The sequence below is a fragment of the Ilyonectria robusta genome, assembly GCF_021365365.1.
Source record: "Ilyonectria robusta strain PMI_751 chromosome Unknown BGZ61scaffold_3, whole genome shotgun sequence".
Taxonomy (NCBI): Eukaryota; Fungi; Ascomycota; class Sordariomycetes; order Hypocreales; family Nectriaceae; genus Ilyonectria; species Ilyonectria robusta.
Window position 1 is genome coordinate 1,245,611 of NW_025764437.1, and position 16,189 is coordinate 1,261,799.

At 54.4% G+C, this 16,189-nt stretch overlaps 5 protein-coding genes across 5 annotated transcripts; all 5 read left to right on the forward strand.

The window, feature by feature from the left end:
- Positions 1 to 1,466: 1,466 nt before the first annotated feature.
- On the forward strand, positions 1,467 to 3,604 carry BGZ61DRAFT_341749 (uncharacterized protein; the record flags this gene model as incomplete). The annotated part of the gene is made up of 2 exons (XM_046239445.1): positions 1,467 to 1,806; positions 1,866 to 3,604. The coding sequence occupies 2 exons, from the start codon at positions 1,467 to 1,469 to the stop codon at positions 3,602 to 3,604; spliced, it is 2,079 nt and encodes a 692-aa protein (XP_046109463.1).
- Positions 3,605 to 4,334: 730 nt separating this feature from the next.
- Positions 4,335 to 5,237, forward strand: BGZ61DRAFT_473383 (uncharacterized protein; the record flags this gene model as incomplete). Its single annotated transcript, XM_046248447.1, has 2 exons — positions 4,335 to 4,581; positions 4,642 to 5,237. The coding sequence occupies 2 exons, from the start codon at positions 4,335 to 4,337 to the stop codon at positions 5,235 to 5,237; spliced, it is 843 nt and encodes a 280-aa protein (XP_046109464.1).
- Positions 5,238 to 7,005: 1,768 nt separating this feature from the next.
- Positions 7,006 to 8,987, forward strand: BGZ61DRAFT_442932 (major facilitator superfamily domain-containing protein). Its single transcript, XM_046244802.1, has 4 exons — positions 7,006 to 7,566; positions 7,624 to 7,663; positions 7,715 to 8,129; positions 8,179 to 8,987. Exons 1-4 carry the CDS (start codon positions 7,127 to 7,129, stop codon positions 8,649 to 8,651), a joined length of 1,368 nt encoding a protein of 455 aa, XP_046109465.1. The 5' UTR covers positions 7,006 to 7,126; the 3' UTR covers positions 8,652 to 8,987.
- A 694-nt stretch (positions 8,988 to 9,681) lies between these two features.
- Positions 9,682 to 11,594, forward strand: BGZ61DRAFT_490570 (amidase signature domain-containing protein; the record flags this gene model as incomplete). The annotated part of the gene is made up of 3 exons (XM_046250342.1): positions 9,682 to 9,700; positions 9,896 to 10,160; positions 10,220 to 11,594. 3 exons carry the CDS (start codon positions 9,682 to 9,684, stop codon positions 11,592 to 11,594), a joined length of 1,659 nt encoding a protein of 552 aa, XP_046109466.1.
- A 3,604-nt stretch (positions 11,595 to 15,198) lies between these two features.
- Positions 15,199 to 15,444, forward strand: BGZ61DRAFT_442934 (uncharacterized protein). Its single transcript, XM_046244803.1, has one exon. The coding sequence runs from the start codon at positions 15,213 to 15,215 to the stop codon at positions 15,435 to 15,437; it is 225 nt and encodes a 74-aa protein (XP_046109467.1). The 5' UTR covers positions 15,199 to 15,212; the 3' UTR covers positions 15,438 to 15,444.
- Positions 15,445 to 16,189: the final 745 nt, after the last annotated feature.

A 16,189-nucleotide genomic window follows, 5' to 3' on the forward strand; every position in this document is an offset into this window, starting at 1 on the left:
GCCTCGTTCCTGGAGCCGCGTGACTGGTCGCGTTTACATTCCTAATTGATCGTTGCCATTATTTCCCCTCCTAAGCTGCTGTCGTCCTGGGTTCGACGAATTAGAGTCGCCCTTCAATAAATACTTTCTGAACAGTCTCTGCCGATCGAGAGGCTCTGCGGTCAACAATGATCCCTCCCTGCCTTACGATGGATCTGATGTTTTGATCAGCAGGTGGCCAATGGCAACGCAATGGTCTCGAAACCTCTCGAAACAGGGGCAAGCATACAAAACTCTTGGCCAAGGCTTTATCAGAGGCTGGGTGTTTGTGGTCCGACCACCCGGACTCGACTTGTCCTCAACATAATCTCGAAGGCGAAAAGTGATTTAGGAATACGGCAATTGTTGATTAGCTGACAAAGGAAAGGAAAGGAAAGGGGCTCCTCGGCATCAACCGAGATGGCGTCTTCACTAAGATCATGAGCCGTGGGGCGCCAAACCAACAACATGGCAGCACTTGTCGTGAGAACCCGCTGCATGAGCCCTGTCTGCCATTGCGAGCTCTGTGAAATTAGGGACTGTACCCCGCAGAAAGAAACCGCCCACCTTCTGAGGTGGCCCCGTTTTGTTCGAGATGCTCCTGGGTCCATCTCGTTTACTGCCTGACACTTCGAAACCATCCCTCGTGGGTATCCATATCGTTCCCCGAACCCACGCTCGGGTTAGGCCCAGGCTAGGCACACGGCCGTTGATGCTCCACCAGTGAGTCCATCCGCTAACCTCGTGTTCGGCCCCGGCAGACGGGGTCGTTGGTGAGCTGATGACCCTTGTTATTCAATCGGTGTAAGGACTACACCACATATTAGTACACCGCCGTAGGAGTGTCCCAATACCACTACAGAGTGTTCACAACTCACGTTACACTATTTATCTTATTGTATTGCTATTTTATGTACTATTTGATTCTTTTATTTCCCTTCTGGCCTTGTATTTTCCCCAGTGGACTCACAAATACAGAGAATTGTAATCAAAGCTAAGGCCCATCCCAGCCTGTCAGAACGAGACCGGGGCTTGAAACGCCTTAACCCAGCATCGACACCCCCCTCACCTGTTGCCTGTCTGATGTAAAATGAGCGCCTGCAAAGTCCAGGCCCCATAACCGAAAACCTAGTCGTTCATGGACGTTTGGAGTTTTTCCACCGATGGACTTCTACATTGGTCAGGCTTGGCCGAAGCCGTCGCTCCCGGCTTACAAGATACGGCCCGTGGGTCCGGGGAGAAGCGAGGCACCGCCGTTGTTTATAAGATCCCGCGCCGCCTGGCTTACACTGGATTCTGGAAGCTCATCAACCAGTTTTGTGGCTTTGCATTTTTGACCTGGGGTCTTTCACATTCTTTGATTTCTTTTCCACGATCTTTACCGAATCGACCGAGTCCACTCTCTTACTCGCGATATCTTGATTCTCTCGTTCTCTGACTTGTTCACCATGCAAACCCGACACCTCTTCACCTTTGCCGCTGGCCTGGCGCTGGCGGCCGCCAAGATCTCGACCTCTTCGCTCGAGAACTTCGTCGACTCGCTGAGCCTCACCAGCTCCTTCAACCCCATCAAGGAGGCTTACTGGACCGGCTACCCCCACCATCGCCGTACCCCCTTCGCCGTTTCCCCCGATGGCTCCAAGGCCTTCCTTGCCTACCTCGACTCCAGCGGCACTGGCGTCCACGTCCAGGGTGTTGACCCCACCACCTTCGCGGCTGTTGGCACCGCCGTTAGCATTTCCGGCGGTCTGGAGGCCGGTGGCCTCGTCGCTCACGACGACGGTTTCGGTATGACACCAATCTATGCAACTCAACTGTGACGGACCTCAATGCTAATGTGATTAAAGCTCTTCTTACCAACGAGGTCGTAAGTGGTCAGGCTGACGGTGTTGGTATTGCCGTTCTGTACCGATACACCAATGGCGTCAAGACCTTCCGAACCCTGCTCGGTGGCCCTGATATCGATGCCTCCGACTCTCTCGCCTCCCCTGATATCAACGGTGACCTTGTCTACTCTGAGAAGGCCGGTTACTATGCTGCTTACATCGTCGTCACCTCTTACTCTGGTTCCGCCTCCGGCCACTTCGGTGATGCCATCCGCTACATCACCAAGGCCGGCAAGCTCGAGACCATCGCTGGCGCCTCTTCCTCTTGGGGCTGCTCGCACAACACCGGTATTGCTTTCGAGGCGGCTGACGAGGCTCCTTTCGCGTCCCTCTGCGCCGAGGACCAGGGTGCTATCTGGCTGAACACCGAGACCCAGGGCATGGGCAACAACGGTGTCAAGGTCTCCAACGAGCACGTCATCAACGGTGCCAGCAACGAGCCCATGGGCGGAATGAGCGGTTCTTACAGTGTCCTCGCCCGCTTCATCGACTCCGACTCGTACATCTTCTCCTGGGTCTCCCGTGGTGCCATTGACCTGACCGAGAACTCGTGGATGGGCGCCGGCTACACCACCTCCCAGAACCGCACCAACAACCGAAACATCGCCATCGCTCTCTTCTCCGACAAGAAGACCCTCAAGGGATCCCAGGCCACCTCCGTTGTCGGCTCTGAGGACGGTGACAGCCAGGTCAACTGGATCACCGAGGGCTCCAACGATTGCTCCAACGCCCACGTTGCCGCCTTCGATGGTACCAACGCCCTTGTCTCTTGGGAGGAGATCTCCAACCCCATCTGCGACTTCGATGCTATGGGCTGCCGCGGTACCTTCGCCGGTACCAAGTTCCAGCTTGTCGACAGCACTGGCGCCAAGTCTGGTGAGGCCATCTCCTCCACTGACACCACCGTTGCCGGAGACATGGTTACCATGTCCGACGGCCGTATCTGCTGGCCTTACGTCTCCATGGCATGGTCTCTTACCGGCCCTACCACTGGCAGCGCCGTTAGCAAGATGTCCTTCGCCTGCATGAGCAACGGAAGCGGTACTGGCAGCTCTGCCTCCTCCGCCGCTGCCACCAAGTCCGCTACCAAGTCCGCTGTCGCCTCGTCTGCTGCTCCCACCAAGTCTGCTGCTGCCTCTTCCGCCGCTGCCGTCCAGTCCACCGTCGCTGCCGTGTCCAGCTCCGTCAAGGCCGTTGAGGAGACCGCCGAGACCACCACCTCTCTGCCCTCGGATGCTCCCCGTCCTACCTTCGTCACCCTCTCTGAGTCCGTGTCCAACATCCTGGCCGCGCCCTCCTCTTCCGGCGTTGCCTCTTCTGGTGTTGCCTCTTCGGCCGCCGCCGCCGTGACCTCCGCCGCTGCCTCCTCCGCCGCTGAGACCACTCCTGCCCTTCAGCTTACTGACGCCGTCACCTCTGCCATCACCCCGTCTGTGCCTACCACCACCGCCATGGCTGGCGATGATGATGAGGGCGACTGCGACGAGGAGGAGTCCACTTCCACTACTTCCACCTCTACCAAGGTCTCCAAGACGAAGACCAAGACCCGCAAGACCAAGACCCGCAAGAGCAGCACTCGCACTCGCACCGCTGGCCAGGCCTCTGGTGCTAACAACACCAAGGTGTGCTCTGCCCACACTGTGGTCAAGACCGTCTACGTCACCCAGACCCCCCAGGCCGTGCCTCACAGGGGCTACTAAGCAGAGAATTTCCGAAGAGGAGATGTTAGTTGGGAAATGTTTCTAGGTGGTGGATGTGATCGGAGACGTTAGGATTTTACCTTCATTCTATTTTTACCTTCTTGTGAATAGCAAATTTATTGGCAGGTCCCATCAGATCTAGGTCTAAATGAACGAGGTTATGGGACACTGAGGAACTGGTGTAGAAAAACCCAGGGGGTAGCATATAGCGCAATTCAAAATTTATGCCACTTTAAAACAATTATGAAGCTTCTAAACCTGGATCAAGTAAACAAATGTGAACCATGCATGGTTGTGCTTATTTTAAGGTGAGCCAAATTGTGCATGACCCGGTGAACGGTGAGCCTGTGATATCACGGCCAAGCCCAGAGCATGCATGATCTGACGAACCACACACTCAGACCAACAAGCTAGGCCAGGAATAAAGTTGTCTTTCTCTTGCTTCACCATGATAGGGCACTTCTCACTAATTCCACTGTTTACGCCAAACACAGTAACTCGTCCGCCCCAGTGTGAAAGTGCGGTGTACTTTGTGATTGTCTTGGGAATGTTGCCGTGTTAGTGGGTGGCCGCTTATTAGCGCGAACTCCATGGTTGAACTTATTTTGCTCAGAGTCTCCACCAGCAAAATGTCGCTCTGTCATAAACACAGTTGAAGTTCGTCAGAGTCCCGTTTGTTCGTCTGTTGGATTCCTCGGCTAGAAAGACGCGTCGTGAGACTCCAGTTATCATGACCGGTCTACTAAGTAACGGCACCGCCGGCAACGGCCGCCACAATGGTCGTGTAGTCGACGAGAATGCGCCGCTGCTTTCACGATCCTCGCCACGCAAGGGGCGTGTGGGTTTGCGTGCGAGGATGGGAGCCGAGGTATCCTGCTCATGGGCAGATGCGGTTCTGCTTGCTTGCTATCTGGTGACGGGACTCTTGGATAGTTGTTCAATCCAAGTTTGGGGTTCGTTCGTGTCTATGCAGACGGGTAAGTCACGAACTGCGCTCCGAGTCCAGCAACTCGCCGTCAGTGCTAACACGCAGTCAGGTAACACGGTCTACGTCGGGCTGGGACTCGCATCCCTGGTTTCAACTACGACATCACCACGTCTCTTCAAGTCGGCGGTTTCTATCAGTTCCTTTTGCGTTGGATCGTTCCTCTTCGCCCGATTCCACCGCTTCTTCTCACCCAGGCGCCGTTGGGTACTGTGCGCATCGTTTGCAGCCCAAGCGCTCTTGACTATCGCCGCGGCGCTCATCACAACCACGTACCCACCAACCGGGAATGAAGACCCTTTCGCGTGGAACGTCCTGGTGCCCATTGCGCTGATCGCATTTCAGAGCTGCGGACAGGCGGTCGCGAGCCGAGCGCTCCGGCAGAACGCATTCATAAGCGTGGTCCTGACGAGCATTTACTGCGACCTATTCTCGGACCGTGACCTGTTCGCGCTTCACAACGTGGGGCGGAACCGCCGGGTCGTTGCACCGCTGCTTCTTGTGCTAGGTGCGGTGCTGGGTGGGCTGTTTGCGAACAGTTCTGTGGGCATTGCCGGGGCCTTGTGGCTTGCGGCTGGGTTGAAGTTTTGCATGGTGGTCACCTGGTTCTTCTGGCCAGCCGAGGAGGATTCTGAGTGGGAGGAGTAGACACGGAGAGACGGCGCAACTAGACGGGGTGTGATTGCGGGCATCGGATTTGCCCTTGCTGGTGCAATTGGGCTTCTGTCGAGGACTTGGAATCCGATTGGTGCAGGATGGATTTTTCGCGTCGGTGATAAGGCGACGATGGGCTCTGATTTCCGCGTAACTAGATAAACGGGTGTGCTCAGAGCGGTCAAAACAATGAAGATCCCAGCGATATCGCAGGAGTGACGTGACTCAACTGGGAGAGCTGCTAATCGTTGAGAATCAGGCACTGAACACCGTCCGTCTCCACTCGGGTAGGAACACAGGCTCTGTTAATCACAAACGACCCTATCTGGCAATCTGGGCAGACACAGAGAAGGGCCTCGGTTTCATCGCCTGGGTAAATAGATAAATTTACAATCGATTTCCTTGTAACTTGTGCAGCCAATCTAGCCTGTCGATCGTAGACGAACTGCGTCATCAGGGCCCCCCGGAGGGCTTGGCCGGCACCGGAGGACCACGCACCAGCCACCCGAGACTGGGTCCACCCCGGCCCGGGGCGCTCGGAGACATGCCGGGGCAAAGCAGTCCGAGTTGACAATTGGACGGGAGATTCGGGTATCACAAGCACTCGATTGCGCATGTCGGCAGTTACGAGAAGAAATAAAGTCCGTCGGGGGGATCTGTGCCGGCGTTGTAGTGCTTGCAGGGAGGCACCCAAAACCTGGGACCATCGGATCATGACGGCCAAGGCGAACTTCGAGCATTGGCCGTCTCTTATTGTTCCCTGTTCCCAGAGTGCGCCCCCACCACGGGCTCGCAGTTCTCTCCCACAATTGGACTATCGGATCCCACCCTGGCCTTCTGGCGAGTGGAGGGAGGGACGCGTGGTCGCTTTTACGATGCATTTTCGGGTCGCGTGCTCGGTGCGACGGGAATGCCATTGCGGCTTGGGAGCGGTTGAATGAATACCCTAGGCTCGCGACCGTAGTCTCCGGAGCCACCGCAGCGTGTCATATGTTGCGAGGCATGGCCGTCCCCTCCGCGCCGGACCCGTCGGCAGAAAGCAAAGCAAAGCGAGGGACCAAGTGTCGCGTGCCCTGCGTCGTTGGGATGGTCGGGGAGAGTACGAAAACATGGGAATCTGCATCGTCACCTCGCATATCGCGGCGAGAGTGGGCGGCCCGCCGGAGATATTCAACTCGGCGCATGCGCATCTACGCCGACCAGACGAACAAAGCGCAGCGCAACGCAGCGCAACGCACCCTTGCGTCAACCACCGGCCGGGTTCCCTCATCCAGGCCTCCATGGCGCCACTGCGAGTCATTACGGGGTGGGAGGGTTGAACTGATCTGATCGGCCAGTGGAGCCCTGGCGAGCGAAGCTGCGACAAAAAGGCCGCCGACTTCTCCCCCGCATTTCTTCGTCCCGAGACGGCGGTCTGATTTGGCCTAGCAAAAACCCATTCCCATCTCTCTCGCTTTTTTTTTACCCGTCATCACGATATCTCTGTTCTTGGCGGACGCCCCTTCCCCTCGTCTTGGCTCCTGGACAGTCGTTGCCGCACCGTCGTGAAACATCCATCGCTTGACGCCGCCGCTGTATCGCATCGCGCCTCGTTCATCGTCCGACGCTCCGCCCTCCGTCGAATCGCTGTATCCATTGCCTCATATCACTCTGAATTGCGCCGCGGCCGCTGCTGAGAGCCAGCGCAGGCGTTCAACATGGCGGCGTGGCCTGCGGAAAAGATACCGCGGCCATTCCCTCCTCCCGTGGCCGAAGACGATGTCGACTCCACCATCATCAAAGATGTAAACTTCCCTCTCGTTTCCTCTGTGTGCCGCCCTGTAGATTGCCCGTGCCTGACCATCGTGCTCCTGTAGGACCCGGCGTTCGTGTACGATGTGTCGATGAGCCCGACGGAGAAGAGCCTGCTCTGGAAGCAGGACATGCGCATCATCCCACTCTCGGCCGCCATCTACTTCCTGTGCTTCCTCGACCGCACCAACATCGGCAACGCCATGATCCTCAACTCGTCGACCAACAACGACATGCAGCACGAGACCAACATGACCAACTCCCAGTTCATCATCTCCCTCATGGTCTTTCTCGTCTCCTACGCCGTCTTCGAGGTCCCCAGCAACATGCTGCTCAAGAAGCTGCGGCCCAGCCGATGGCTCGCATTCCTTATGTTCTGCTGGGGCGCAATGACCATCGTCACGGCCGCCACCAATAGTTTTGCGAGCGTCACGGCGGTTCGATTTTTGCTGGGAACGTTTGAGGCGGGCTTGTTCCCGGGATTGGTTTATTATCTCACCTTTTGGTACAAGCATGACGAGCGAAGTGTGCGGTGAGTTTCGCAATGGTTGTCCGAGTTGTCGCAAGAGTCATGCTCATCAAAGAATAGTGTCGCATTTATCCTCGCATCCGCCACTCTGGCTGGCGCAGTAAGTGATCCTCGTTGCCAGTCTCTTCTCGCTCTGCTCACAAATACCTAGTTCGGCGGCGCAATCGCGTACGGCATCGGCCACATGAACGGCACATCGGGTCTCTCTGGCTGGCGGTGGCTGTTCATCATTGAGGGCATCCCGTCGTGTCTCTCTGCCTTCCTCGTCCTCTTTTTCCTACCAGACTACCCCGAGCACACCAAATGGCTCACTGAAGGGGAGAAGGATATGGCGATTCAGCGACTGTACTACGAGGGTAGCAAGGTCTCCCATCCGACCATGAACTGGGAGGAGGCCAAGGAGACGCTCACTGACTGGCGATTGTATGCGCACTACGCAATTTACTTCGCTGCCAGCCCGGCGTTTGCGAGTTTGAGTCTGTTCTCGCCGTCCATCACCGTTGGGCTGGGATACCTCGACTTGCAGGCGCAATTGATGACGGTGCCTCCGTGGGCCATCGCATACGGTAAGGATTTTCCAAACCCCAGAGGGACGACGTTCTAACAACTCCCCAGTGTGCCAGGTTCTCGTGGCATGGTCGGCGGATCATTTCAACGCAAGAGGCGTCCACACAGCCGCGGCCTCTGCAGTCGGTGCCATTGGGTTCATTATGTCTGCAGCGCTCCCGGCGGATGCGTATGCAGCGCGATATGGCGGTCTTATCATGGCCACGGCTGGCTCATTCGCGTGTATCCCACCGATGTTGGGATGGCTCAGCTCCAACGTCTTCACGACGGCGTCCACAGGTCTCGCTATCGCCATCAACGTGTCCCTAGGTGGCGGCCTCGGGCAGATCCCGGGAGTTTGGATCTATCAAGCGAGCGAGCGAGAAAAAGGGTACCCGACGGGTCACTGGACCAACGCAGCGCTGCTCCTCTTTGTCTCTGTGGTAGCTCTGGGTCTCAGGGTGTTTTATGGGTGGAAGAATCGCCGCCTCCAGGCGTATGCGGAGAGCCAAGAAGTGCCTTATAGGTGCTTCAAGTTGTAGATCACCTGGCCTAGTCTTTTTACGTACCTCCAAGCAACAGAGAAGCCGGCTTGATAACAATGAACTGGAGTCGGTTTGAACTCTTCTATGACTTGTATGAGAAATATGCATGTACAACAGGTAGCCTGGGTGGATCTGGGCGTTGATGTTATTTTGGATACCCAGTAGCAGCTGTATATTTTTCTGATATGCCGAAGTACATTTGATTCAATAGATATGAGGAAACTGAATGCACTGTGCCTGCGAGTAGATGGGGCGTCGTATATGGTCCCAAAGGGGCGAGATAGACAAAGAAGTATGTAACACACCCCGTCTAGACCATTTCGGGTGGAGTGATTAAGAGATGTTACTGAAAGAATAGAATAATGTCGAAACGGCTGTCCATGGTCGGTAAATACTTCGTTATAGGCGCGACGTCCGTCATCATGAAAGACGAAGAAATTTGATGATTGTTAGAAGGGAAGTTGGTCTCTTGACGATGGGAGACGTCTCTCTTATATGTTATTGCTCGGAATAAGGTTTCTATCTCAAGGTTACCTACGGACAGCAAGGTCGTTGACTGCAGACAGCAGGGTTGAAGTTAGAAGGGTTGAAGTGAAGCTTCAGGCAAAGATCAGCGTGTAACAACTTTATTGTTTAGCTACTGTTTTTTCTAGTGCTGTGTGTAGCATTTACTGTATATTTCTACTGTTTGAGAATACTGTATGTGTATGGCTTTGATCTATCTGATGATATTGAGTAAAGCTATAAAAAAGAACTCAAATAGGCGCGACGTCTTTGATGGACTGCAGCGCAACTACGTCCCTACGGGCGTCAACAAAGGAAATCATCACACATTCACGCATCCACACTTTCACACATTCACACTCTCGCACTTTCATACCTTTACTTCCACACTTCCACACGTCTATACTTTTATATTTCTACCCTTCTTTACTTCTTCACTTCCACACTTCAACACTTCCACACTTCAACACTTCCACACTTCCACAACACTTTCCACCCAAAGGCAATTACTCCCAACCTGAAAATGCCCTTTGAGGTCGGGGGTGTGTAGTATGTTGCCTTGGGCGCTACTCCAGTAGGTCAAGTGCCGCTCGCCCTTGGTGCCCTGATGCTCATGCAAATCTAGTTCAAGCCGAGTATCCAGACACCTAACGAGCCTTCTCTTGTCACTCTGGTTGCTGCTGAAAATGGAGTTGAGCTCAGCAAAGCGTGGCTAGAGACTTATCTCGACAAGCTAGACGAGTGCGATGTTTATCAGAAGCGACCGTTTCTGGCCGGGCTGATCCTAACCAATTTCAAGACGGGACAGATTTCTTCGGATTTTCGGGAGTACCTCGATTCCCTGGGAAACCAGTGGCTGGATTTCCAATTTGATGATGGACCGGTACAAGCGCTAGACCCCGGCCCTTACGTCTTCCAAAACAATGCCCTGAAGTCCGTGTGCCGTCTGTACGATGACGAACAGCGAGCGTTTTTGACGGCTCTGAAGCCCAAACTCGGACCGTGAGATCTTTTCCAAATGATGGCATGATAGATTGATAACCGCTAACTTTTGGTTCAAGGTCCGAGCCGGCTGGCTTTCTGCAACTCAAGGTCGCTGGCGCATCATATGACTGCCTCAGTATCGCAGTCCCTCCGCGAACACCGGCCTCTATCACCAACGGTCTCCCACGGCTCCGAGTCGTTGTGAAGGATTGCTATTGGCTCGAGGGTCTCAAAAACTCACTCTGCAATCGGGCATACTTCGAAACAGCTGAAGCAGCACCATTCACGGCCAATGTTGTACAGTCTCTGGTCACCAGCGGTGCCCACATCCTTGGGTTGACCAAGCTGAGCTCCATGATCGCTCGTGAGGAGCCAATGGATGCGGTAGACTACCTCACCGCTTTCAACCCACGGGCAGATGGCTACCAATCTCCAGCTGGGAGTAGTAGTGGGAGCGCTGCGGCAGTGGCTGCGTATGACTGGGTTGACTGTGGTGTTGGCACCGACACTAGTGGCAGCGGCCGACGGCCTGCCCTGGTTAACGGAGTCTGGGAGTTTCGGATCTCCCACGACTCAACGTCACTCAGGGGAATGATTACAACCTATCCTCTGTTCGATACGCCGTGCGTCTTTACAAGAAGCCTCTCTACCCTTAGGCGTGTTGTCGAAACCTGGATACCAAGCCCTACTCGAGACCCGTCACCACCTGCATACAAGCTCGTATATCCAGTCGACTACCTGCCAGTGCAAAACGGCGATCAAATGAAACTCATTGAGCATTTTATCGATGATATGAAGACGCTGCTTCCCGCCACAGTCCTGCAGTTTTCCATTCGACACTCCTGGAAACAGTCTCATCCTCCTGGAACCCCTGACGACGTGGACAAGTACCTAGACGATGTCGTAACTCGCACCTTTTACCACCAGTTCTACCACTCTTCAGATGCATTCCGCAAGACCTACTCCGAAACGCACAATGGGCAGACGCCATATGTGATTCCCTTCGTGCAGCGCAGGTGGGCCAAAGGCGCAGGTGTGTCGACTGCAGAGCACCAGGATGCTACGCAACGAATGCTTGTATACAAACAGTGGCTTCTCGACACCCTCTTCTCGGACCCAAATACCGAAACACTCATTGTAGTCCCTGTGGCCAACGCGGCGCCGAATTATCGAGACGAGATTTCACCCTCACCCGAGAAGCAGTCCGCCTTGGACGAGCTCTTCCTGCAACCCATCCTAGGCGCCCCAGACGTGGTAATCCCAATTGGCGACGTACCTTACGAGTCTAGAATTAGTGGTAAGACGGAGTTCCTACCTGTTGTGGCCAATGTTGTCGCTGCGCCCAAGAGGGACTTCCAGCTCCTCCAGGCCATTGAAAAGGTCATGACGAGGTCAGGGAGGCCTACAGTCGTTTCTACTGGGCCAAGGATGTTTCCGGGTAATGGAGTATAGAGCTGTTCAGCTTTCACATGAATGTCTGGTGTAGATAGCTAGCGAATTGGTTTGCTATGATATGCATTCTTAGCTTACTTTGATATGAAGGTGACCAACTCATCAAGTCTTCGTCTTTTAAAGCTCTTTCATCTCTCCTCGACTGAGTTCCCAACTCTTGGGCCATGTTGGTGTCGAATTTGAAGGTATCTTCAGCATAGACCTAAAAAGATCGCATCAAACGCATCTCGACTCCTGGACGTGTGCTTAATGGGAGTTTCGGACTTTCCAAGGCCCCCAGGGCCGTATGGTGGTCGGACATGGACTCTATCCCGCTATATGGACATAAACAACCCTTTTGAAGGAAGAATCTTGTCGTCAAGACTGTGGAACACGCCATGTCTTCCAAATAAGTAATGTGTTTCTGACAAAGGCGTCAAATGGGATTTGGGGTCGGGTTGCTGAATCGAGAAATCTTCCCTCAAAGTCTGTATATCCAGCGAACTTAACCCAAAATTGACGGAGGGCGATGCTGCGATATCAAATGTCTGGTGGTCTTCTGGTCTTGATTTAGGTTCCGCAATGAGTGCCTACCTGTTACACAACTGTCAGTGATGTATGTGTTAACAATAGTTGTATAGGATTTGGTGGAGCTTGACGGGCTTGCGCGGATGAAAACTCCTATAAATACACTGATGGGAAAGAAGACTGTCCGGAAACATGGCTGGGATGAAATTGGAGAAATCAGCAAGTGCAACGATTTTTGTGCCCAGTTTAGCTCATAATGTCATAGACCAGGGGTTAGTCTTATGTGAGGCATGGGGCTGCTTCTGATATCAATCAGTATTGCATGTTCATATATTTAGGAAAAATAACATGGAAACACCTCATCTCTGTTGATTTTTACTCTGGACAACGTCTTCCTGTACCGTAAATTAATACTGTCTAGAAGTCCCTATGGTTCCTCGGATCACTTTTTGTATGGATACTTTCGGGCATCGCTTTACCCACAAATCCTGCCCTTCTTTTTCTCCCCTTCTGCTTTTTCTTTCGCTATCGTCTCCTTATTCTCACTACCATCGACATGGCTTCGATCAAGATATTCACAGAAAGATATTAGTGTGTGAGTGGGTGGGTTGTCCAATTCTCAGTCTCTCGAATCCACCCCAAGGCAGATTGATAGAGACGGGTGTGGCAGTATGTCCGCCACAGCAGGGAAGGCAGAGACTGGAGCACATATAAATGAACAAAGAGTCAAGAACATCACAGATACCACTACTTGCGTCATCTGATCAACTGGCTCCCGAAGGAATGCCGCAATAATGAGCCAAAATGCTATAAATAAAGCAAGCATACCGATGAATATATCTGCTTGTGAACTTGGGCGGTCTGCAAAGCATGTCCATGTCCCAAATTCTCACCCGCAAGTCTGAGACTGACTTAATTGGGCCATTCAAGACGGAACTTCCTGTAGAAGGCAGCCCGCTGTAGGCTCCTTGGGTTGAGTACAATTACCAGGTAGATTGGGAGAAAATCTGCTTCTCGCACCTAGCTAATTAGTTTACTATGGAGGTCGTTACATCCACAAGTGCGAGACAATTAATAAAACATTCCCAGCCGAATGGTAAGCCAGGATGTCCCGTCCATTTGGAAGCGGGGATTTTGTGTGTACGCTTGAGCTCCCTAGGCCAGAAGTTTTGCTTACTGACTCCGCAATCATGACCCATCGAGATGAGCTGTTGGAATGCTCCTGAGCATCAGATTCTGTGCTGCGAGTAGCGAGCTAGTGGAAAGTGGTGACGGGTAGATGCCATTGCAAAAATGACGATCCAAAGAAACACTGGCTAGGACTTGCTACCTGCTAGTCTGAGATAGGATTCGATGTACACTTTGAGGCTGAGACAAGCATCAACATTGAGAGCTGGATGGCATCTGCACGTGTCAGCTCCCGGCCCGCTAACTGTCGTGACTCGACATGACTGGCCCCGGGGAAGCGCCATTGCAGAGCCGCGTCCCGGAGTGGGAAGAAGCAAGCATGCGACACGAGAATGTTTTTGCAGTAGGTCAATAGAGAAAAGGGTTGAGAAATGTGGGATTGATGGCAGAGACTATCAAGCCTGCAGATGGAGCATGGATCCTGGACTCTTGCTAGGCCCTGTCTTACGATCCTAGGTTCTAGGGTCGAGGGTGGATTGAGTCCTAGAGTGAGTGACAGGGTCATAGGGCAATGGGCAAAGCTACTGAATGAACCAAGAGATGAGGGACTGAAAGCATTCATGGCTGTTTCAAACAGAGACAATGACTGCAGGAGACACGCCATTGATGGGATGGCACAGAGAAACGGTCCTCTTGGGCAAGTATGCAGCCAGGGTCTAGACTTGGATCGCCCAACAAACGGAAAGCCAAAAGCCGGTTTTTAGTCTGGCTTGTGTGCGGCCGTCTCTGCTGCTGGTATGCACGCATGAAGAGGCAGCAAATCTGTGATATCGCAGAGTAATCCCCAACGATCATGTCTGCCGCCATGATCTGTACGCCGTCTCCATGTCATCATTGAGTAATGCCTCCCATCGGGAGCTCCATGACTCGCGAGCCCCGAGACGCGGTGCTGCCCGTTGAGCCCGAGTGGAGAGCGCTGGAGCCGGCACTAGAAAGCCTCCTGGGCGCTGTGGGACAGCCTACTGTAGCCACTGAAGGCGCATCATCCCGAGCAGCCAGGGCCAAGGAGCCAAGGGCACAGGCAGGGGCCCGTTGGGAGGCGGTGATTGGTGGCGGAGCGGCCTCTAGACCGGGCTACGGGGAGTCCAGACGGCGCCCAGAGCGGCCACCAGCGCCGAGGGGCCACCCTGGAGGCCAGTGGAGGCCCCTACTACGTAGTGGACGGGGGGGATGATGACGTCGTCCACAGCGTCATAACGGGGCGGGGTGGGGATGCTCCATTCTGGCTGCGCGATGGTGATGATGGCCACGCTGACGCTGACAAGCAGCAAGCAACCAAGCAAGCAACCAAGCAAGCAAGCGAGATCTTGGTCGATGCAGGCTCGTTTCTGCGGAGAGGCGGACGTGCGCAGTGCTGCAGGACGCTGCAGTGCCTGGCGGCATGGCACGGTTCTTCGATCGGCCTCTTGCGATGGAACCGTTCTGCATCTGCTATCCGTTGTGACGGGAAGCTTCACCAGGATGCCAGGTACTCTCGTAGCTGACAGCTGGAGGGATCACCGCGTTTCTCAATGAGATCGTCCCTCGCTGACTAACGACTGCATCAAGCCCCCAGGTACGACGCCGGTGAATGATGAAAGCGATGATGCCACCTGCCACCCCTCCACACCCACACACCTCAGATGTGACAGCAGCCGGCTCCCAGGCCGAGGGATGGGATGCCTTCAAGTATTTTTTTCTCTCTCTTCTCTTCCTCGCCAGCTCGCGCCGAAGCGGCGGGCGCGGCGGCTTTGGCGGCGTGTTTTTAGTTTCTGTCATTCCCGCCGTGGACGCCGTCTTTTAGCTCCATTGAGACGGATGGATACATACCTTACCTTGCCCGTCCAGATGGGTCGGGTACCTAAAACCTCCACCTCCACTGTCGCAATACCTAACTTAGCTTCTGGTCAGCTTCTTGCGCGGGTGCTTGGGTGCGGCAGGTGCATGACAATATCTCGTAGTGCGTATGTGCTGTGCGTACCTATGTGCGTGCCTATGTGCGTATGTATGGAGGTATCGTACCTAGTTTCTTGTTTCTCATCCTTGCCCGTCCAACGGGAACGAATAAAGCCACGAGCCAGCCACGAGACTGCACCGACCACTCCCGTCCTGGATCCAATGACCAGCTACTGCACTCATGCTGGTCCTTACAAATACACCAAAACCTAAACTGCCCGGCCCTCTCGCACTCGTTCCCGGAGCCCGTCGCTGTCTTCTGCTGCTCCTGGTGTGTTTTTCTCTCTTCTCTCATCACCATCACAACGCTGCGTCAAGGTGCAGTGCACAGCAGCAAGGCGTCGGGTGCTAGACGAAACAGTGGCTGTCGACTCCACCCTGCAGCGAGCCCAGAACCTCTCAGCTCGGTACCTAGCTCAGTGACCTCACTGAGGCGGATCCACTTCCAGGTTCCTCACCCCGCCGGGCCACCTACCGCCAGGGAATCTCTCCCACTGACGATACCCACTGTCCACTGTCCGTCCGCTGTCAACCGCCCACTGGCACTGACACCTGCACTCCATTGCACTCGCACTCTCCATTCCCACCAGCCAACTCTTCTGCCTCTTCCTCCTCCTCCTCTTCCACTTCCGCTTCCGCATTTCTCCCAACTTCGTCCGCTTCTCTCGTCCAAACACTCCCTCCCTCATTCCTCCCTCTCCGGCTCTTCCGTCAGCCTCGCTTCCCATCGCACGCACCTTGTACGACCGAGTCCCGCGCACGAACCCTCCTCAGCTCCGTCCTGAGACTCGTTAAACCCCGCACATCTGCCGCACGCAAGCCAACTCGCGCCAGCCCGCCTCTTGAGCCCTGGTCCACCAGCCCTGTCTCGTCCCGGCTTCCTGACGACATCGGCCGCTCCTCCGTCCTTGCAGTTCTTACAAATACACCAGAACACCCGAAAACGAAGCCTCCGACTGCGACGA